The sequence below is a fragment of the Fundulus heteroclitus genome, chromosome 17 (genome assembly GCF_011125445.2).
Source record: "Fundulus heteroclitus isolate FHET01 chromosome 17, MU-UCD_Fhet_4.1, whole genome shotgun sequence".
In the NCBI taxonomy this organism is placed as follows: Eukaryota; Metazoa; Chordata; class Actinopteri; order Cyprinodontiformes; family Fundulidae; genus Fundulus; species Fundulus heteroclitus.
The window spans coordinates 13,550,478-13,570,307 of NC_046377.1; the positions used below are offsets into that span (position 1 = coordinate 13,550,478).

The 19,830-nt window shown below is 36.5% G+C and overlaps 1 protein-coding gene across 7 annotated transcripts in view; it reads left to right on the top strand.

Moving 5' to 3' along the window:
- Window positions 1-19,830, top strand: part of col7a1l (collagen type VII alpha 1-like) — a 94,809-nt gene that overhangs the window by 54,037 nt on the left and 20,942 nt on the right. For 4 of the 7 annotated variants that reach the window (XM_036148854.1, XM_036148853.1, XM_036148856.1 and 1 more), the window contains 13 exons: window positions 260-463; window positions 791-898; window positions 1,636-1,680; window positions 4,096-4,176; window positions 4,588-4,644; window positions 4,877-4,960; window positions 6,379-6,426; window positions 6,746-6,796; window positions 14,970-15,023; window positions 15,123-15,176; window positions 15,294-15,332; window positions 15,436-15,957; window positions 17,890-17,925. In XM_036148854.1, the coding sequence (XP_036004747.1) occupies window positions 260-463; window positions 791-898; window positions 1,636-1,680; window positions 4,096-4,176; window positions 4,588-4,644; window positions 4,877-4,960; window positions 6,379-6,426; window positions 6,746-6,796; window positions 14,970-15,023; window positions 15,123-15,176; window positions 15,294-15,332; window positions 15,436-15,957; window positions 17,890-17,925 (1,383 nt within the window). The remainder of the gene's footprint in view (window positions 1-259; window positions 464-790; window positions 899-1,635; window positions 1,681-4,095; window positions 4,177-4,587; window positions 4,645-4,876; window positions 4,961-6,378; window positions 6,427-6,745; window positions 6,797-14,969; window positions 15,024-15,122; window positions 15,177-15,293; window positions 15,333-15,435; window positions 15,958-17,889; window positions 17,926-19,830) is intronic. The other 3 variants (XM_036148858.1, XM_036148857.1, XM_036148859.1) reach the window with 3 other exon arrangements.

Here is a 19,830-nt window from a genome sequence, read left to right on the forward strand (position 1 = left end):
TGTTGTGAAATGACACTATATATATATATATATATATATATATATATATATATATATATATATATATATATAATTGAATTGAAATGGTCTGTTAGTGGTCTCTGAGTTAGAGGAGTTTTGTTCCCCAGTTTACTTTCCTGTTTGATAATATATTCAGGTACCTATTCCTTTTCTAAACTGATACCAGTACGACAAACCCCTTTTTAGCTCCATAATTGCATACATTGTAACCATCTTTAATTTTCCCTTTTCCCTGAAGAATCCGTTGCCTGAAACACTGGAGGGTCCGACGTTATGGACCATGACTACAGTAGACGGAGAGAAGAAACTCAACCGTACTGAGACCAAATTAAAAGGATCCAAGGGGACAGGGGAAGAAGACTTGGATGTGGACAAAGTGCCTTCACTCAAATTGAATCAGACTCTGGTCAATTCTACTTTGAACTATACCAATGTTCAGGAGGTAGGAGCATTAGGAGGAATCTCATTATATTTTCTTCAGTTTTTGACATTGATATAATTCTAATGTAATAATGTTCAATGCTGCGATTGGTTCTTGTTTCATTTGTATCTATAAATACAAAGTTAATGTAGTTTAATTAAGCAACTATCTATAAAATACTATAAAAACATATTTTTAAATCTACTTCTAACATGTTAAACATTTAAAATAAAAGCTAAATGTACTTTAATTAAAAAAACATAACCTTTTATGCTAATCACTGTTTTATCTGTCATTTCTGTTCTCGTCTGCCCAAAATCTTAAAATGTTTTGCAAATTTGTCTTTAGACAGTCTCAGGGTTGCCTGAAACTGTGCTGGAGACTGTTCTCCTCACTCAGAACGACCCACTGAAGAAGAACTCTTCACCCAAGAAGAAGAACAGGGAACATGGGAAAGTAAAGCTGCCATAGCTTTCTCATTAACAGACTTTAAATATACATAAAGCACATAATACTATCCAGCCAGTTTAAATTGATGCCCATATTTAATGGACCACACTTGCCTTTCATGTTTTAGTTCTCCCCACGCAAAGAATTAATGATGAGAATTTTGTAAATGTATTCAAATAAACTATTTAAGACACAATCTTGACATCTCGCCGTCTGGAGCTTAATAAAGGCGTTATTGCAGAGGTGAATGTGAGTTGATGCATTAATGAGATGAAGAAAAATGTAATTGTCTGTTAGCATAATTATATATATTTTTTCCTCTACGCCACTATGTAACCCTATCGACTTCAGGACTTCACTTTACAACATCTCAGGGCACTTTGAGTTTTACGGCGATCAATGGCTAAGCATCAGTCGGCCTCAAAAAAAATTTAAAAGTGGAATTTAATTTCAAATATTTTGCATCAACTGACTTTATTTTGATGTTTTAATTCCACTACATACTGTAAGTGAATAGGAATATCATCAGTGAGCTAAAACATGAAGCCTGTGGTGTGGTTCAAATAAATAGCTGTAAAACTGTTTGATTACATCTTTAATATTTTTGCATTTATCTTGATAATCATTAACTTCTTATCTGCCCTTAATATCACCTTTTAACTTATCCACCGTAGTTTTGCCAACATCTGAAGCATGAGGAACTTTTACCTTTTTCTCTCTCTGACTGTTGACTTCTTAACCAGGGCAAAGGAAATAAAGGACGACATAAGAGGCAGAGACAACGCCTGGTAAATGTCCTTAAAGGGGGTCAAACTAAACCGGGAAACTGAACTTCACTTTTCACTTAAACTGAACAAAAAACCAAGAACTTAGGGGTGTAATGAAATCTGATAATCAAAACACCACGATGTGAAGTCTAGCAGAGTTACGATAAGCATGACTTTGGCTGAATTCTATTCCCCAGGGTTACACTTAATTCAGGTTAGTGGTTAAAATTTTTGACATGCAAAAATATACAGTTTTTCAAGTTCTATAGATACAAGACTTGAAATGAGATCGCAAGGTTGTTTTAACATAAGTTTTATCTTATTTTAAAGTGAGAATTTTATCTTATTTATTCAGTACTTTAAATATTTAATTATCTTGAGCTTTCTCAGAAATATTTTGAGATGACAATTGCTTATATTTAATATTAAAATATGACTTTGAGCTTGTTTGCTGTAATTGGTCTCATTATCTCTTGAGATAATTACGCTTTGAAATAGTTATTTTTAAAACGACACGGCTCTCTCATGATGCAAGCAGTTTTGGAAACATACATACTGTTCTTCCATTTTCCTTTGCTTGTTTAAATAATTAAAGTGACATCATTTAAAATTCATTAGTGTCAAATTGCATCTTATAATTGGTTTGGTAGATAACATGTTAGATTGAGAAACATATTTTCTGTTTTGCATGCTTATTAACCATAGTTAAGTCATGCCCCACATTTATGAGAGTGGTAATTTGCTGTTAAGAAAATATAAACTAATTAAGCTGCTTGGTTGTAAATCAGTAGGACGGTGCATCAATTTACAAGGTTAATTTCGAGATGACAAACATTTATTGATGTTAAAATGTATCAGATCCCAAAAGTAATATTTTGTCTGAAACATACTGTATATGTCAGAATAACGCCACTTGTGCAAAGTTACATCCTGAATTTCCACTTAACAAAAAAAAGGGATCTTTGATTTCCACTTCTTGGGGCCGACTGTGTTGTTTGCCACATCCTGCTTAAAACGATTTGACTAAATTAATAAATACGCATATTATTATTATTATTATTATTATTATTATTATTATTATTATTATTATTATTATTATTATATAAATTGCTGAAATTTTAAGCTGGAGGAGAGGATTAATTCTACTTACTCTGACATTCCTGTCCAGTTTTCTGCCAAGCCAGCATGATTTGTTTTTCCCCTACACCAAAATTAACACAAGACTTTAGCTAATTTGCAGCATAATCTGCATTATGCAAATATCTTCACTCATTGGGGTTGTAGAGCCATTTTCTCTTGTGCAGCCCTAAATCTATGCATAAGGCCTTATAAAAAAATGGCCAACTTTTCAGGGGAGACAGTTTTTTTTTTTTGATGAAGTGATTTCAAGAACAGATCTGCCTACTTTGCAAATGTTTAGCACCAACAATTAATCCTGTGCATCTTCCCCTTAGTGTCTCCCAGCTAGAAAGCCGTGCCTCGTACAAAACAAACTATTTGGGTGCCTTACCCCTTAGAAAAATAGGGTCAAGGACTAACAAGAGGCAAGGTGGAAATGGGATTCAGCCTTTGTCTGGTAAAATAAATCTAACAGCTATTATGAGCCGTACTCTTCAAGCTTTACACCGTGTTGTGTTTAGGTTTAAGACTAAAATTTTGAAGTAAAGACAGGAAATAGTTGAGTTTTCCTGCAGTGTGAAAGGAGCCCACCAATAAAGACTTGTTGTTTGGCTACATGAGCACTGAGAATGTTCGTAATTCTTAAATTCAATAGTTTATGTGGCAGCATTTTGGTTATGCAATGGAGAAAAAAAAGAAGTAATTGCTTTTAAGTAATAAGAAAATATTACCGTACACTGCGGCGGGCTAGCTGTAAATAACGCTAATGATAGGATGGGCTTCATGGCCTTATATCCCTTAGGATGCTATACTTGGTAAAAAGATAAAATAAAAGTGGGCTTTTATTCCCAAAACTAGTTTTAGTGTCATCTCTTCTTGTTCTAGTATAGCTAATAATAACATGGATCGTCCACTCACATGAGCTGAATAAATCGTTACACCCCTAAGATCAACTAACACTCCCCTCCCCCCTTCTAAACTTTAAACAGACTCCCTAATAATTCTAACATGACTTTAATATAACTTGACAAGAAAAATAACAGCTCCTTTACTAAATTTTAATGAATTAATGATTAAATATTAACACATTCTAACTGTAACAACCTCAATTAACCAGTTGTTGTATGAATGATGCTTATGTAACGTGGAGCATGTATTTGTTTTAAGATCTATGTGCTTCTAATTATAGTCTTGACTATTTAATCAGGGGGTTGCTTTGTAATTTCTTGGCTTTGTTCTTCTCAGTCACAAAGATGATGTAAATGTTGCTCTGATTTTACTAACTTTTATTAATTGTGATTTTTTTTGCCTCTTAAGATGAGTAATGAGTATGAGCAAGAAAAAGAAGAAGACACAGAGGAGTTTTATGATGGTGAAGAATACAGTTATGAATACGAGGTAGGCAAATTATGCACTAAATTACTACCTCTTGCTCAGTTGCAAACTTACCCTTAAATGTGACGTCAATGGCGTGGGTTATCTTACAGATTCACAGCACAGAAGCTATAGAGAGATTTTATTTTCCTCCAGTTATCTCTGGGAACTATATATATATATATATATATATATATATATATATATATATATATATATATATATATATATATATATATATATATATATATATACCCACAAGAACACTGAAAAGTGTTGATTAATGACACGCCCTCTACCTGAATTTAATAATTGAGGATGAATTAGTTTGTCATTGCAGCTCACTGCATCTGCAGTGTATTTTTTTTTTTAAACCACAGATTTGCATGTTTAAAAGTAATGAGAGAAGGTTTTTTTTTCCCTTCTTTGAAACAGGAAGAACTTTTCACAGATGAACCCACAGTTTCTCCAGAGAGGACAGAGAAGAGAGAGGTAAATTAGCTTCAAACAGAATGCTCTCATCTGTGACAGCTGGACCGGGTATAAATGTTATGATTCATTTTTAATGTAAAATATGCTCAGTGCTTTTTTTTTTTGCATGCAGCTTGAAGTCCGAATAGATAAATTTCCAAGTCCGTGGATAAAAACAAAACATCAATTGTGTTGTTGAAACAATAATCACTACCGTAATGATATAACCATGTTGTTGTATTAATCTGTGCAGGAGGAACAGTTATATACACAAAGTCCTGACCAGTTTAAAACTTCCAGTCGTCCTCTAGCCACAGACAGAGAAACAAAAGCACAGGTAACTACATATTATGCATGACGTACTTTCTTATTTTAGCTTGGTCAGCGTGCACAAGGGCACATCCATAAAATGAAAGCCTTCCACTTTGTTCCATTGGAACCTCCTATACAGGAATATATTATTCTGTTTTTTTCTTCTTCTGACGCAGTTTAGGAATGTCCCCTGAGTGTTATTCACAGAAAGTTAGTTTGCTTTCTGGAAAGTTGTTGGACTCTTTTAATGTTTTCCCACAAGAGGGTCAGTCAACAAAAATGAGGCTGTGCAAAAGCTTATGAAATGTTTCCTCAAATGATTGAAACCCCGTTTTTTGTTCTCCGTTTATCAACATTACAGGTACAAATCTCTCCGCATGTCACTGGAATGATGTGTGAAAGACCAGAAAGTAGTGAAAAATAAGTAAAAGGAAAATGATTTATGGTTTTATTTCACTGCAATAACACCTGCAGCTGTTTATGCATATACCTCTACCAGCTTTGCACATCTGGAAACCTTTTACCTGCTCTTCTTTTTAAAATGGCTCAAGCTCAATCAGATCGAAGAGCAACTATAAAGATAAATTTTTGAGGCTTGCCACACATTTAGCTCTGGACTTTGACACAACCTTTGACACATGACTGCAATTTAATCTAAACTACCCTAAACCAGTAGCTCTGTCTATAATTAATAGACGTCATCGCACTGGATGACAAATTTCTGCCCGCCACCTCTAACAGGTTTTGGTTTAGGATTTCCCTGCATTTAGGTTCATCCAACTTCCTATCAACTCGGACCAGTTTCCTTGTATATGCAAAAATAAAAGCCTCCCTTCAGCATGATGCTGCCACCGCCATGTTTCTGAGCGACATTGCAGTGTTCAGGGTGATGTCCATTGTTAGTTTTCCATGTAGGGGGAAATGGTTCATAATGGCCTCATCTGAAAAGAGCACCTTCTCCCAAAATGTTTCCTAATTTCCTAATGCTGCCTAATTTTAGATGTTATAAATGTACTCAGTTTTGCAATGATGCGCTCAATGTGCTACCTTGTGTTGGTGTATGACTAAAATCTCAATAAACTCACTAGAGTTTCTGTTAGCAACATGACAAAATGAAAGTGTAAGTGGTATGGATACTTCTGCAATAAGCTGTAGCACTGTTGCTCTAGTTTAACGGCTTGCATGTGTCTGGATACATAATTGCACAAATGGTTGTCTTGGTCAGAGACTGTAAGCTGAATTTGAGACTTTTACTCAAGGCGCAACTTAAACTGGGGACACAGACTTTCCCAGTCATCGATATATGACACTGTATCTTATAAAACTCTAAAGCCGCCTGGTACAGTATGATGCTCTGTCACATCTTATTTTTTTTTATATACCCAGGAGGGTTTGGAGCTAAAATATATTTCTAATGCACCCCTTTGATTTTGTTCTCCTTAGATTATGACAACAGCACCTCCTTCTCCAGCTGTGGATAATGTAGATAAGGTAAGGAGGAAAGCACGCTGTTTCATTGTTCCTCTACCAAGCAGAAAGCTATTAAAAGGCTTGTCTATTTAAGTCTCCGTTTCTCAGAGACATTACATTAAAAACCTCCCCTGTGAAATTTGATAAAATTTGATGGTGAGATGGAAAATGAGCAAATTAAGATCGATTACATTTTGGTGTGACTTGCATTTGCTTAAATTGCCTTTTGGGCTTGAATGGTGCGGACCTTTTCATTTGTAATTGCAACATTTTTACTCAGTATGGTGCTTCACTTCTGTACTAATGTACAAACTTAAGTTTGTTCTGCTTTTACCGCCAGGATGGGGTGACACTGCCTAGTCCTCCAGTAGCAACAGCAGCACCAGATGAGGTAACATTTACTTTTTATAGGCTTATATTTCAACCAATCCTTCCCAAAGTACTTATGCTGCTTTAATCATTCACATTTTTTACTTTACAACCAACTAACCTCTATATATTTTACTGGTGTTTTGTTGTAATAGACCAACACAAGTAGTGCATGACAGTGAAGTGAAAGGAAGGTGCAAAATTAAAAGAAGGAAAATTCAAAATACTTCCCTGTTTCTATTAAGCCTCTTTATTCTGATACCCCAAAATAAAATCCAGTGTAACTAATTTCTTCTTGCAGTTACAGTATACATTTTGGTATATATAGTGCATTGGTGTGTAATTTAAAGGTCTTTATAAATGCAGCTGATCGTTTCATTCAGAAGATTAGGTTATAAGACAGTATCTTGAGTGCAGCCAGAGAATCAAAGACTGCTTCGGATTTAGATGTCTTAGTCATCTAAATCTGAGAATCTGTAGCAAGACTTTAAAATCCATGTTAACTATAGTTTTCTATTGTACCTCACTAAGTTTAAGCTGTTTTACAAAGATTGGGCAAAAACTGTGATTTCACCTGCACATATTTCTATAGTTTATAGAAAACACTAAATCACAGTGGCTGAAAAGTAATGCACAGCACCCTATTCCAATTTTTGTCAATAATTTTGAAAATAGTCTATTTGTTTTTTTCGCTTCACAATTATGTGCTACTTTGTGTTATTGTCTGTACTGTACATGCAGTATATGCCAATTAATATATGTTGAAGTTTGTGGGTTTGACATGTCAAAATGTGACAAACTTCAAATGATTTTGCTTGTTACTAATTCCACTCAAAAGGCATGTGAGGTTCTGGCCATCATGTGTTGTTCTAAATATTTCACCAGTTTAAACAGTGCAAATATCCATGCATTTAACAACTAAATTTTACCATAGAATGGGACAGGATTGTATTTTTGAGAGGCAAGCATTTCATTCTTTTGAAGCTTGATTAGAATTCTAATCTTTTACATTTGTATCACTTAAGTGATACAAATGTAAAAGACAGCACTTTTAGACCTTTCCTATCTATAGTTTCATATCTTTAGTTAAACAAAATCTCGGCCTACTTTTAATACTTTTCTCTGTTTCTCGTGTCTTTAAACAGGAAATCTCTTAATTCGCCAGAGACTACAAACTATAATACTACTAGTCACTGTCCGTAACTGTGAAGGGTTTCTCTGGTGAAGATTCCTGAGCCTGAACAACATTTCACAAGCGGGGACGCCTCTCCATACCGAGATAATGTTCCAAAATTTATCGCCATACAAATGTCTTTCTTGGAGAAATGAAAAAAATACCACATTTTAGTAGATTAAACTTTGTTTATTCAATCAATCAAGCATAGCCTCAATGTCTTGATCATCTTAAACTCCAAATGTATTTATTCAAAGGGCTTGTAGTAATTTAGTTTCCTCTTTACTATGATCTTGCAATTCCAGCTCATATTTCTTAATCCAGAAATTATATTTATTGACACAGGAATGTCGCCTCTCTAATTTTCAAAATGTGTAAAAGAAATGCTTTTTTTTCAGACTTCAATTGTGTTTTGAGCCCTTATGTGGATAGATTTGGCACTGTTTCCACTGGTGAAAGCTGTCTTGTCATTACTTTGTATGTATTTAACCTCTCTCTGTGCTTTGATGTTTAAGTAAAACTGTTTAAAACTGTAAGCCTGTCTGTAATTTTACTTTTTTGATCATTATAAAAAACAAACATACACATTAAAACAATAAATGGCAAATGGTGGCACCCTCTGAAAAGCAGTGTTTGTCTAACATATTTGGGTACATAGATACTCATTATGAATCGAAGACCTTTGATGTTGTTCTATAAGAATATAATTAAAATATGTACTTATTTAGAAGAGTAAATTGGTACATCGCTACATTTATTCCAACTTAACAGGGCCGTTACGTACCTTGTTGTTGCCCCGGGCAAGATGGACACCCCACCCCAACAATCTGATGCCTCTCCACCCCAGAATGATCATCCAATGTCCTTTTGCACATTACACTAATCATTCTCCTCTTTGCCTATTATGAATGAATTATCATGATTCAGGAGTTTATAAAAAGCATTATTTTTTTTTTAGTTTGATAAAAACTGTTAAACTTTACTGCAACCTGTCCAGGATATACCCAACGTCCCCGCCTCTAACCCATTTCCAACTGGAGATAGGCCCCTGACCCCCCACCACCCCGTGACCCTGCACGGAAAAGTAGGTATAGAAAATAAACGGATGGGATGCTAAACAAAAAAAAAACTTTAATAGCTTTTAAAGATCAACACTTTTTTCAAACTTATTAGAAAAACATTACTACACTTTTTGCGTGAAGTTAAATATTGTTGAAGTTCATCTTAGTTGCTGTACCTTGTCTGTCTAGCAGGTATTTTTTGGGTTAGAAAAGAAAAATTATTCCATAGATTACCAGGAGGCTTTTTCAGCTGTTTTTTATGTGACTTGCTTCTATAGTGTTGCTTCAATTAATCCAGTTAATCTATTTTTTTCCTCCTTTTCATTTCACAAAAAGAAATTAAAGAAGTTGTTTTAAAAAACTTGCTTTATGTCAAGCATTTGGTTTGGGAGTTGAATTCAACGTGCAGCTAAGTACAAACTGTGAAACATGAATGTAAAACAAGATGGAGGCCCTGCAATTGAAAAGCTGAAAATATATCAAAATGTTTGCTGCTAGTGGCATTACAAAACAAGCAGAACAGGATTTTCTTGACTTGTACAACTTCAAACTAACTTAAAATAGCTAAATGAGTAAACTGAAGTGCCTTGTATTATGGTTAAAAATGTTATTGACCTAAAAATATATATTCAGCATTGCTTGCTATTCTCTTCATGGAAGTCCAATAACTGCACTGGCAAAATGAAATCCAGATTTTTCAAAAATTACATCTTAAAAAGTTGTAAATCCCAATTAATCGATTAAATCAACCTATCTCCATGCCCTAATTTCAAGTTTTTATTTGTTAATTTTTACATAATTTGGGCTTCCAACTCAAAAACCCCATGAAAACAGAATCCACAAAACTAGAATACTTTGAAGGAATCAGCTCATATTTTGCAGGACATGAATATTTTAAACTGTCACAAACTAATCATCTACTAAACTCAAAACACCTTCACAGGTTTCTAGCCTCGTGAGACCATCCTGATCTCGCAAGCTTTCAAGGTTTCACTCGCAGATCAGCCTGGCTACTCTCCGTTAAAGAAAATTTGGAGCCGTTCACCAAACGAACGTCCAATCAGCGTTGGCTTTGAGGCGGGTTGAGGTGTGACCCAACGAGAAGCGCAACAGTTCAGTCTAAAGAACATGGCAGCTTCAGCCGATGAAAGTAGCGTTAGCGTGGCTATCGAGCAAGTTTTATCGGAATTACAGAGCATTTCTTTGCTGAGCTAACGAGCCTTTACCTGCAGCAGCAAGAGTAGCTTGGCTTGTGGTTGTGTTTTCGTCGTCGCTCGTAACAGAGCGACGACAAAGCATGTTGACGAGTACGTCATATGCTTCGTTGATCTGATTGGTTTATTTGGCCCGTCTATCACCAACATAGGCCAATCAGCTAACCAGTATTTTCGCCCCTTCCCAAAATTACTTCAACGGAAGGTTTCCAGATGGATATGCAAAGCAAATCTATCTGGCGGAGTCAGGTAAACAGGTTTCCCCAGGTGCCATTAAATTGCTTTAGTTTGGTTCATTTATCTAAGTTCGGTTCAATATGGGGAAGATTTTGCACATTAACTGGCCAGAAGACCATCATTGATACCCTTCATATCATGGGTAAGCCTGTATCCAGAGTGCTGTGTTCGTGCATATCATTGTAAAGTCTAGTGGAAGGGCAAACTGTGGCAGGAGAAGATGCACCAGCAAAAAAGATGATGGTGGGCTCCAGCGGTTTCTCAGAGAAGATTCAAGAATCTGGCATAAATCCAGAAAGAGTTGAATGAGGCAGGACCTGACCTGGCCCCTCCCCACACTGTCAGAAGCACTAAAACCTGGTTTGATGCCCATGACATCACAATACTTGACTGGCCAGCCAACTCGCTGGACCTAAACCCCATTGAGAATGTAGGGGTATCCTCAAAAGGGAAATGAGGGGCACCAGACCCAACAACAAAGAAGAGCTGAAAGCAAGTATCAAGGAAGTCAAGGGTTCCATAACTCCCAGGCAATGACACAGGCTGATTGCCTCGATGCCACGTTGCAAAAACTTAAAATCATTTTAACTGAGGGCCCTGAATCTATAATCCATGAAAGTTTGACTTTTTTAATAGAATTATGGAAATTAAATTACCTTTACATGATATTAATTTTTTTTTTTTGAAAGACACTGTATATTACCCACAATGGGGGTAAAAGTACTCTAAATATTTTCAAACCAGCCATTGATTTATCAAGGAAACACTCTCGAATTGGAGGACAAACGTCATGTCCAGAATCGTCTTTTAAAAAGGGTGCTATTTTTTTCTTTTACATGCCTCATTTAGGTATATCTCTAACTTACATTACTTACTTAAGTTCCTCTTGCTCCTGCAAAAGACATTATTATTGTTCATGCTGCCAGGATAATTACATGTGCTGGGCCTACTAGCATCTACTTACGTGGCCCATAGGTTAGAGCAGGGTGTTTGGGTCCCTGAGGAAGACCAGAATGCTCCCAGGTGGCAAACAGTGGCAGCCCACTGCTTCCTAATGGATGGGTTAAATGCAGAGAACCAAGTTCATTGGAATGTTTAGTTTCAATGACGATAAAGATGATTATGATTACAGTTTCCATATATAAATTGAGGCACATCAAGGAAGAAGTCTAGTATTATCCACATGCCCACTCAGTATCATGCTGATCACGATGTGCAAAGGAAATGTATTTCTATGCATATGCACAGTTTAATATATCTGGAGTTTTCTTGTGGGCATGAGGTGTTTAAAATGTCTGCATACGCTGGGTTCTATTTGGCAAACAAAATATGAGGCCTCAGGCCTGGACATCTAAGCAAGGTGATCCTGGAAGCAAACCCTAAGATCTTAAAAGAAGTTTCCAAAAAACCCAAAATGTCATCCCATGACTTCCAAGAAGCTCTTGCTACTGTCGATGTGAAAGTGCATGCCTTTACAATCTACCTACAGTCTAACCTTCATGGGAGAGCTTCAAGGAAAACAGGAAGGCCACATTGAAGTTTGCCAGACAGAAAAACACCTAGCTTCACATCACCTACTGGTGCACAGAGTCTCTGTTATCAGAACCCCGAATTACTGGGCTGACAACATTCCCTCTGCCACAGAGGAGAAACAAAAAGAACACGTCAGGAAATCCCTACAAGCTTGTCGTTACCCAAAATGGGCCTTTGTCAAATCAATCAACAAAGCTGGCAGAAAAAAACAACACAGCCTCAAACTGTTGTGCTATTAAACACTGTTTTAAGTTATTTAATGTTTAATAAATAACTCTCGTCTGTTAGGTATTACCCAACAGCTGATATTGGGACAATAGTTCAAAGGAATGATCTGAGCATGGGCGTTATTTTAACAGCAAACTCTGCACACAGAATAAATGAGTGACAACTTATCTTCAAGTTCAAGAATTTATTAACTATAAATAAATAAATAAATAAAAATAAATAAAATGAACATCCAGAGAACATCACTATATAATGCTGTTTATCTGAATTAACACTATATTTCAATCAACAAATCCTCTCTACTAGGCTAGAGAAACTTAACTAAAACTACTATGCAAAATGAAGATAAAAAGAAGCTAAGGAACTATGTACAAAAAAACAAAAACAAAAGGACAAATAAAATGGTTGATCACTATCATCAGAATGATTCACTGAATCCTGGTTCACTGCAGATCTGAGTTAAAAAACCAAAGTTCATCTTAAAGAATATGGAATGGAGTTAAACTAGCTTAACTAATTTGGAACAACATTTAGTATGTGTTCAGCCCATTCACAATGCAAATCCTGAGTTAAACATTATTTGATAAAATAACATTTTAAAGAATGATTTGCTGAGTAAAACATTAACTTTAGGATGCTTGATTTTATAAATGCGATTATTCCTCTGGAAGCTAGAGGTCGCTGTAGCGATCGGTCGCTAAATGGGTTAATCCTAAAGTTATACAAAATCGACATTAATACTCCATATTAATGAGGTAATAACGCTCATAGCACTACCGAGCGGCGGCGGAGTGAAACAAAAACAAGTCTTATGTTTGAAACAAACTGAAGTTACGTGATAGCCCGAATGATAACAGCTAATAGATAAAGCTAATAGCATTATACTAGTGGACATTCAGCGCTAATTTTAAAAAGCTTCAGCTCTATTTTAGTCGTAATGAGAGGACCGGAAAACACAAACATCATTATCCCATCAATGTATAAAACCCTTATGGAAATAAAGTTTGTTATAACCGTAAAAACACACTCGAATTAAATCAGCATGGCATGGTTTCGAATAAGCTAGCGGGAGCTATGTCTGTTAGCAGCACTCCTGCTGGATAGTAGCAGACTTTACTCAGCCTGGCCGACCCTGCAGATGCTTATGAGTTTTTGAGTCCCAAGCAGCTTGGAAGCATGGACAAGCATGGAAGCTTGTCTCCCCAGCACGGACTCTCTCCTTGAGTGTTCACAGGCAAAGAGGAGATAAGTCTGCCGTAGCTTGGCTTCATAGTAACGGCACACTGCTGAGTTGGGCAATTCCTTGGTCCCTGCAAAAGTTTCAAATGTCTTTGCTTACAACTCAATTCCAATTATTCCTCATGGCTTGATGGCACAACAGAACACAGGCGAAAACAGACAGATGCTAAAACCTTGTCATTCCATGGGTGTCAGGAGTTTCTGAGAAACTCGGGAGAATTTTCTCCAAACACAATATACCGGTAAATTTCAAACCTAATAACACCCTCAGACAGAAACTGGCTCATCCCAAAGACAGAGCACCCAAACCACAGCTGAGCGGTGTTGTGTCTCCGGTTCAATGCAGCAAGGACTGCTCAGATTCCAACATTGGAGAAACTAAACAACAGCTACATTGACGCATGGCACAGCACAGGAGGGCCATCAGCTCGGGGCAAGATTCAACTGTCCACTTGCATCTCAAAACCAAGAGCATTCTTTTTATGACCATGATGTCCAGGGCATCAGGGACAGGGAGAACATGTGATTTGAAACAGGAGTGAAAGAAGCCATCTTGGTCAAAAGATAAAAGCCATCACTAAACAGAGAGGGAGGATTGCGCTTCCAATTCCCCAGTGTTTACAGTTCGGTCCTCCAACACATTCTAGAGAGATTACATCAGCAGTCTCATCATCATTCAGGTGACCAAGCAACTCTAACGACCCAGGACAGTGATGGAGGGTCATTGATTTGCTTCTGACTTAGAATACACGATGGACGATGGACCTCCGTGTCCTTTAAAAACAGCAGCGCTCCAACTGCAGGTTGCTCAAGTGTGAGCCACCAGAATTGAAAAGAAAAGGCTCCTGGATAGGTGTCGAAACTTTTGTGGACATTAGACAGTTGTAGGGCCTTGCCAGCTCACCACCCTAGAATCCACAATCAATTCTACTGTGTATGCTTGAGGAAAATTAAGACTACCTGTAAAAAAAGAAAAGAAGATTAAGATGATGCAGAACTGTATCCTGCAAAGTGAGGTGATCCAAAATATACCAGTAAATTCATCAAGGACTGGCTAAGAATTGATCAAAGCTCAGAATTTGATACCATTGAGATGCTGTTGTGTTATTTGAAAGATGCTCTACCTACTGGAAACTCCTTAAACATCTTGCAGCTGAAAGGGAGGACTGGGAAGATCCAAATAGACCAATGTCACACTGGTTGATAGCCAAATGAAGTGTCTAATTGACATTATTTAGGCCAAGGGAACAACGCTAGCTATTAGGAGTAGGGTGTCCTATCTTTGTCCTCGGTTAGAATACACATTTGTTACTATATAAAATAAAACAAGCTTGCTTTTTATTGGGTGCAATTAAACCACTTTTTTTCAAGAGATTAAAAAACTGGATTAGGCATTCATATGTAAACATTTCTTAATAATGTTAAAGGAAGTGATTTTTTTTCTTCACATGACAATACAACATTACAGCAGAATTAAGTTACTTATTAAAGGTTTTGGGCACTTTACAGGCACCTGCACCTCAAGCCAGGGCGAAAAGAGATACCTTTTGGCATGACTCAATGGTAAGTTTAGCTGCTTTTGTATAAAGTAATTAAGAATAAATGAAAGTTATTAATAAATCAAGAACAGCAATGGCCTAAGTAAGACGTTTTACATTGCAGGTGTTTATGCCAGGTACTCCAGGTGGAAGAAATCGGATTAAGGAAATTCAAAAAGTAATTCCCTTTTCTTGTTATATCCCTTCTTTAAAAATTCATACAACAAAAGATGAAAATGCAATTTCCTCGTCATTGTGGAGCAAGTATGAGATTTTGCACTTATTTTTATTCCAGCATCTGTCCTCTGGAGCTCGGGGTTACAACAGCTGGGGAGTAAGTGTGCATTCAGCACTGTGCAAGACAAAAATATGGCATGTTTTTGAATTATTTTCATTAATAAATCCACTGATTTCTGTCATGAAACTTGATTTTCTAGAGACCAAAGCTCAATGATTTCAGTGCTCAAGCACATGCCAGTAGGGAGAGACCAGAAAGAGAAGAGAGACAGATATACATTGATGCGAACAGAGAGATACTGGTTGGTGCTGACAATCTGACTGAAGGAATATTGGTAGCAGAACCAAGTGGACAGCCAGAAACGGACCCTGATCCAGTCTACGAGGAGGAGGAGGAGGAGGAGAGGAGTGGCGACTATGACTGGGAAGAAGATGTAGATCGGGAGAGGGAAAACGAGGAGGAAGAGGAATTGGAGAGGCAGAGAGAGAGGGAAAGGCAGGAAATGGAGAGGGAAAGAGAGGAGCTGGAGAAGGAGAGGGAGGCTGAACATGAGATGGAGAGAGGGGAAGAGGTGGAAGAGGAGAGGACAGAGCAGGAAGTAGAGAGAGACTTGGAGAGGGAGGAGTGGGAAAGGCAGAGGGCAGAGATGGAGAGGGAGAGGGGCTACAGTGAAGAAACTGGACAGCCATACCCTTATCCTCCTCAGTACTTTTTTCTAAAGGTAAGAACAGAAAAGTAAATCCCCAAAGTATCCTAAAACCACAAATATCTGAAAACTGTTTTTAAAAGTATTTTATTTTGTTACTAAAGAACTTGATCTATGACAATTTTAGAATGTTCTTAATGTTAGCATTTCATTTTTATTGCTAACATGATGAAGTAACTCTAGTAAACTACAGTTCAAAAAGTTGTTCAAAAAGTAGCACAGCCAGCCTCATAGGCTGTTTGAATAGAATGTTACATTTTGTCGTATTATTGGAATTTTATTTGATAAATTAACATAAAAATGTTTAAATAGAAGTAAATTATTTAAGATATTTTTTTTTTACAAATAAAAAATTGAAAAGTGTGCTTGTAGTTAAAAAATGCAAGTCTTTTGGGGTCTGTCTTTTCCTGCTTTGCACATCTACAGACTAAAATGTTGTCCCATTCTTCATAGCAAAATAGCTCGAGCTCAGTATTACGACCCCTGAAAGAAAGGAAGCGGTCGAACACTGGGTGCACCACAAAATAAACTAATAAACAAGGGGAAAAGTAATTTCAGTAGGGAATAAACATTTATTTTACAGTTAGGGCATACCAACCAATTACAGCATGAAAAGAAGAAACAGGGGGAAGCTTTAAGTTTCAAGGTCTCCAAAGCCAAAACAAGAAACAAAACATCCCCTTTTAATTATAAAATCAAATGCATCTCTATCTACGCGTAAACAAAAAGGTACAATGACTGACCACCATGTTTTGCCCGATGATGTGTTCAGTTTTGGTCTCATTTGACTCAAGCACCATTACAAACATTACACTGGATTTAATATGACATTCTTTGCACAATGACTTTCTTCCTGCCACTCTTCCAAAAAGGGATTCTCCCACCTGAGCTTTGGATCTCTGCAGCTTCCCCAGAGTTACCAAGAGCCTCTTGGCTGCTTCTACGATTGACATTCTTAGTTCAGTATGCTGTTTAAAAACCTAACTCTGCCATCATTTTCTCCAGTTTTCTAAGGCTTTGACAGAGCATCAGTATTTATATTGTGACTGAAGGACTCACATGCGGACTCGGCTTCAATGATTAGCTCAGTTGTGGTTGTAACAGGACAAATGGTGACAAAGAGAAAAGGACACCAGTATTGTTGCACCACACTGCATGTGTAGGAAGGACTCTGAAGGAAGTATGTTATGAAGCATTGTCTTAAAAAGAAATTTGAGGTCTGTATGATAACATTCTGAGCGTCTTCTTCTACCACTGGTCAAAAACGGTATATTCCAGTGCAAGAGACCGGATAGTGTTCAAACTAATGATCCAAACGGCACTTGCTGCTAAACCAAAAGTCGACCATTTCATCTGTGAAACGTTTATTAAATAAGCTTTGCAGCAAAACATCTCCTTGTTACCTCTCTTATCTAATTTGTTGCACAATTGGTTGATGTAATTAAGCTCATTAATGATAAGAGTAATTTCTCTCATTTCCCAAATTGTTACTAATGAGAGCTACACAAAGTTTTGTTACTATTTGGGTGCCAGTTGTATAGACTCAAGTTCCCCTTCATATTCGCACTTGATGTACATGTTTGGTGAATAAAACTCATGTAGACTGGTCAGGACACCATGTGAAGGGAGAAAAAAAGTGTCAGAAAATTGGATTAATCATAATCAATACCACAATTTAAACTTTTAGCTATAGGATCACAAGCAAAAACAAACAAACAAACAAACAAAAAACTTTTCTTGACATTGTCCGGTGCTTTTCTTGGAATTTTCCCTAAGTCCAACTAAAATTTATCCTTGTTTCGTTTTGAATTTCAGAATCTGCACAAAAGTTATCAGAAAATCAATTTAATTATTTGTCAGAAAAATTATGCGTGCACTTTTCTTAAGATGTTGTGTGTTAAAAGATGCTTTGAATTTCATAGAGATTAATGTTTTTTTCTTTGGCAGGGGCAGCCAGGGGAGAACGGAAATCCGGGACCAAAGGTGACCACTGATTTCTCTGAAATTTAAATGACATTTGGAAAATATACTGTACAACAACATATGCTTGAATTAGATGGACAGGAGGGGAAAAAACATGCAAATCATTATAGGAAAAAAAATAGGTAAAACTAACATTTTCCTTCTATTTGGTATAAAATGGGTCTGTAAATTGATGCCACCTGGTTTATTTGCCTGCGTGAATTTAGATTGAGATTGATTATGTAATTTTACATCGCACACATATTTCACAGAGTTATGACTCCATGCACAGGAATGAGCTAAATAATTTTCACTGCCTAACATAACGAAATTATTAGATCTAAACTCAACTAAGAGGTGGATAAGGCAATTTGTTTAGCAGAGAGTTGGTCATGTAAAGAATATACTGTATTGTCTCAATCAACTTAAAACTTGAATTTACAGATAACATATAAACACAAATCCACTAATTTCTGAGATATATCTTTGTGCATCAGAAAGATAAACATCATAGCACTGTTTAAGGATTAATCAGAGGATTGATACGGAGTCGCTTGTCTCTGTCTTATTAAAGTCACAGCTGTCCTGAAACTTTCCTAAGTACTGAAACTAATAATTTGTGAACTTTTACACACAAGCCGAAAACTTACACTATTTTAGTTTTAAATAATCTAGACTTAGTGTTGTTAAAATATACACTTTGGATAAAAGTTGAGTTAAAACCTAAAACACTCATCACCCCTTTGACATATCTAAGCGTTACAGGTTTAAAGGTGAAGCTGATTTAACTTGTCCAAAGAAAATACAAATAATAAACCAGTTCCCTTTAGCTCACTGCTGGATCAGGAGCCAACATTTGCAGCATATTGTTTTTTGATTTTATAATATAAAGATAAGAAAACCCAGGTAGGTAAAAAAATAAATAAAAAATTTAGTCAGGAAATGTCTATAATGTTGAAATGGAAACGTGCAGAAATTCTCTGTCAAAAAAATCTCCCAAATCCACTTTGGTCTTATGTCTTTCTACTAAGGCCTTTTTCTTCTTCTTCTTCTTCTTCTTCTTCTTCTTCTCACAAACTTATACGCGGTTCGCTTCTTGCGACTTTCAACCATGTTCAAAATATTTAGTGAGAGCAGCGGAGCTACAGTGAACGGCTAACACAGAAGCTAACCAGATACATAAACACTAGAGGTGTGCATGCGCAGCCAGCAAGCAGAAACGAATAAGGAACGAGCACGCACACACTGGCATTACGTGAGCGCGTCAGAATAATTGGCATGTGGGACAACCAAAAGATAAGGCGATTCCCCTGAAACTCGAGGGACAGAAGGTGGTGTGGGTAGGATGAGAAATGAAGGCATCTGATTGGTTCTTTCCATTCGTGCCGAATGACAGGATTGGTCAAAGTTTTTACAGTCTTGCAGTTCTCACAGAGACCTGATTTTTTTACCAAATTTTTCTGAATACTTAATGTATTGACTACTGTCAGGGTGGAAGGACCGTTTCACCCAGTAAAACCAAAAATGTTTCTGAACAGGGTTACCAACTATAGCTTTAGGTTGATCATTACTACTGACAAGTAGTTATTTGGCTTTTTCAAAAAGAAATATATTTAAGACTGTATGCATGTGTACATTATAGAAAATCTGAAATAAATTTTAATGAAGTTGCATGTCGAATCACTTGAAACTGATCTTTTGAAGCACAAAATTAAAGTGACAGACCTACCCCTGATGAGTGTTTGAAAATGTCTCATCAGAGCTGTCATAAAGATGTATCGTAACATTTTTAGCTCTGTGGTTTAGCAACATTTTCGACAAATGTCCCTGCTGTTTTCATGAACATAAATTAATTTGTATTAAATTGTTATTGTTCATGATGTGAATATGAAAAGATGATTGTGTGAATTCAGGGATGAAATGTGC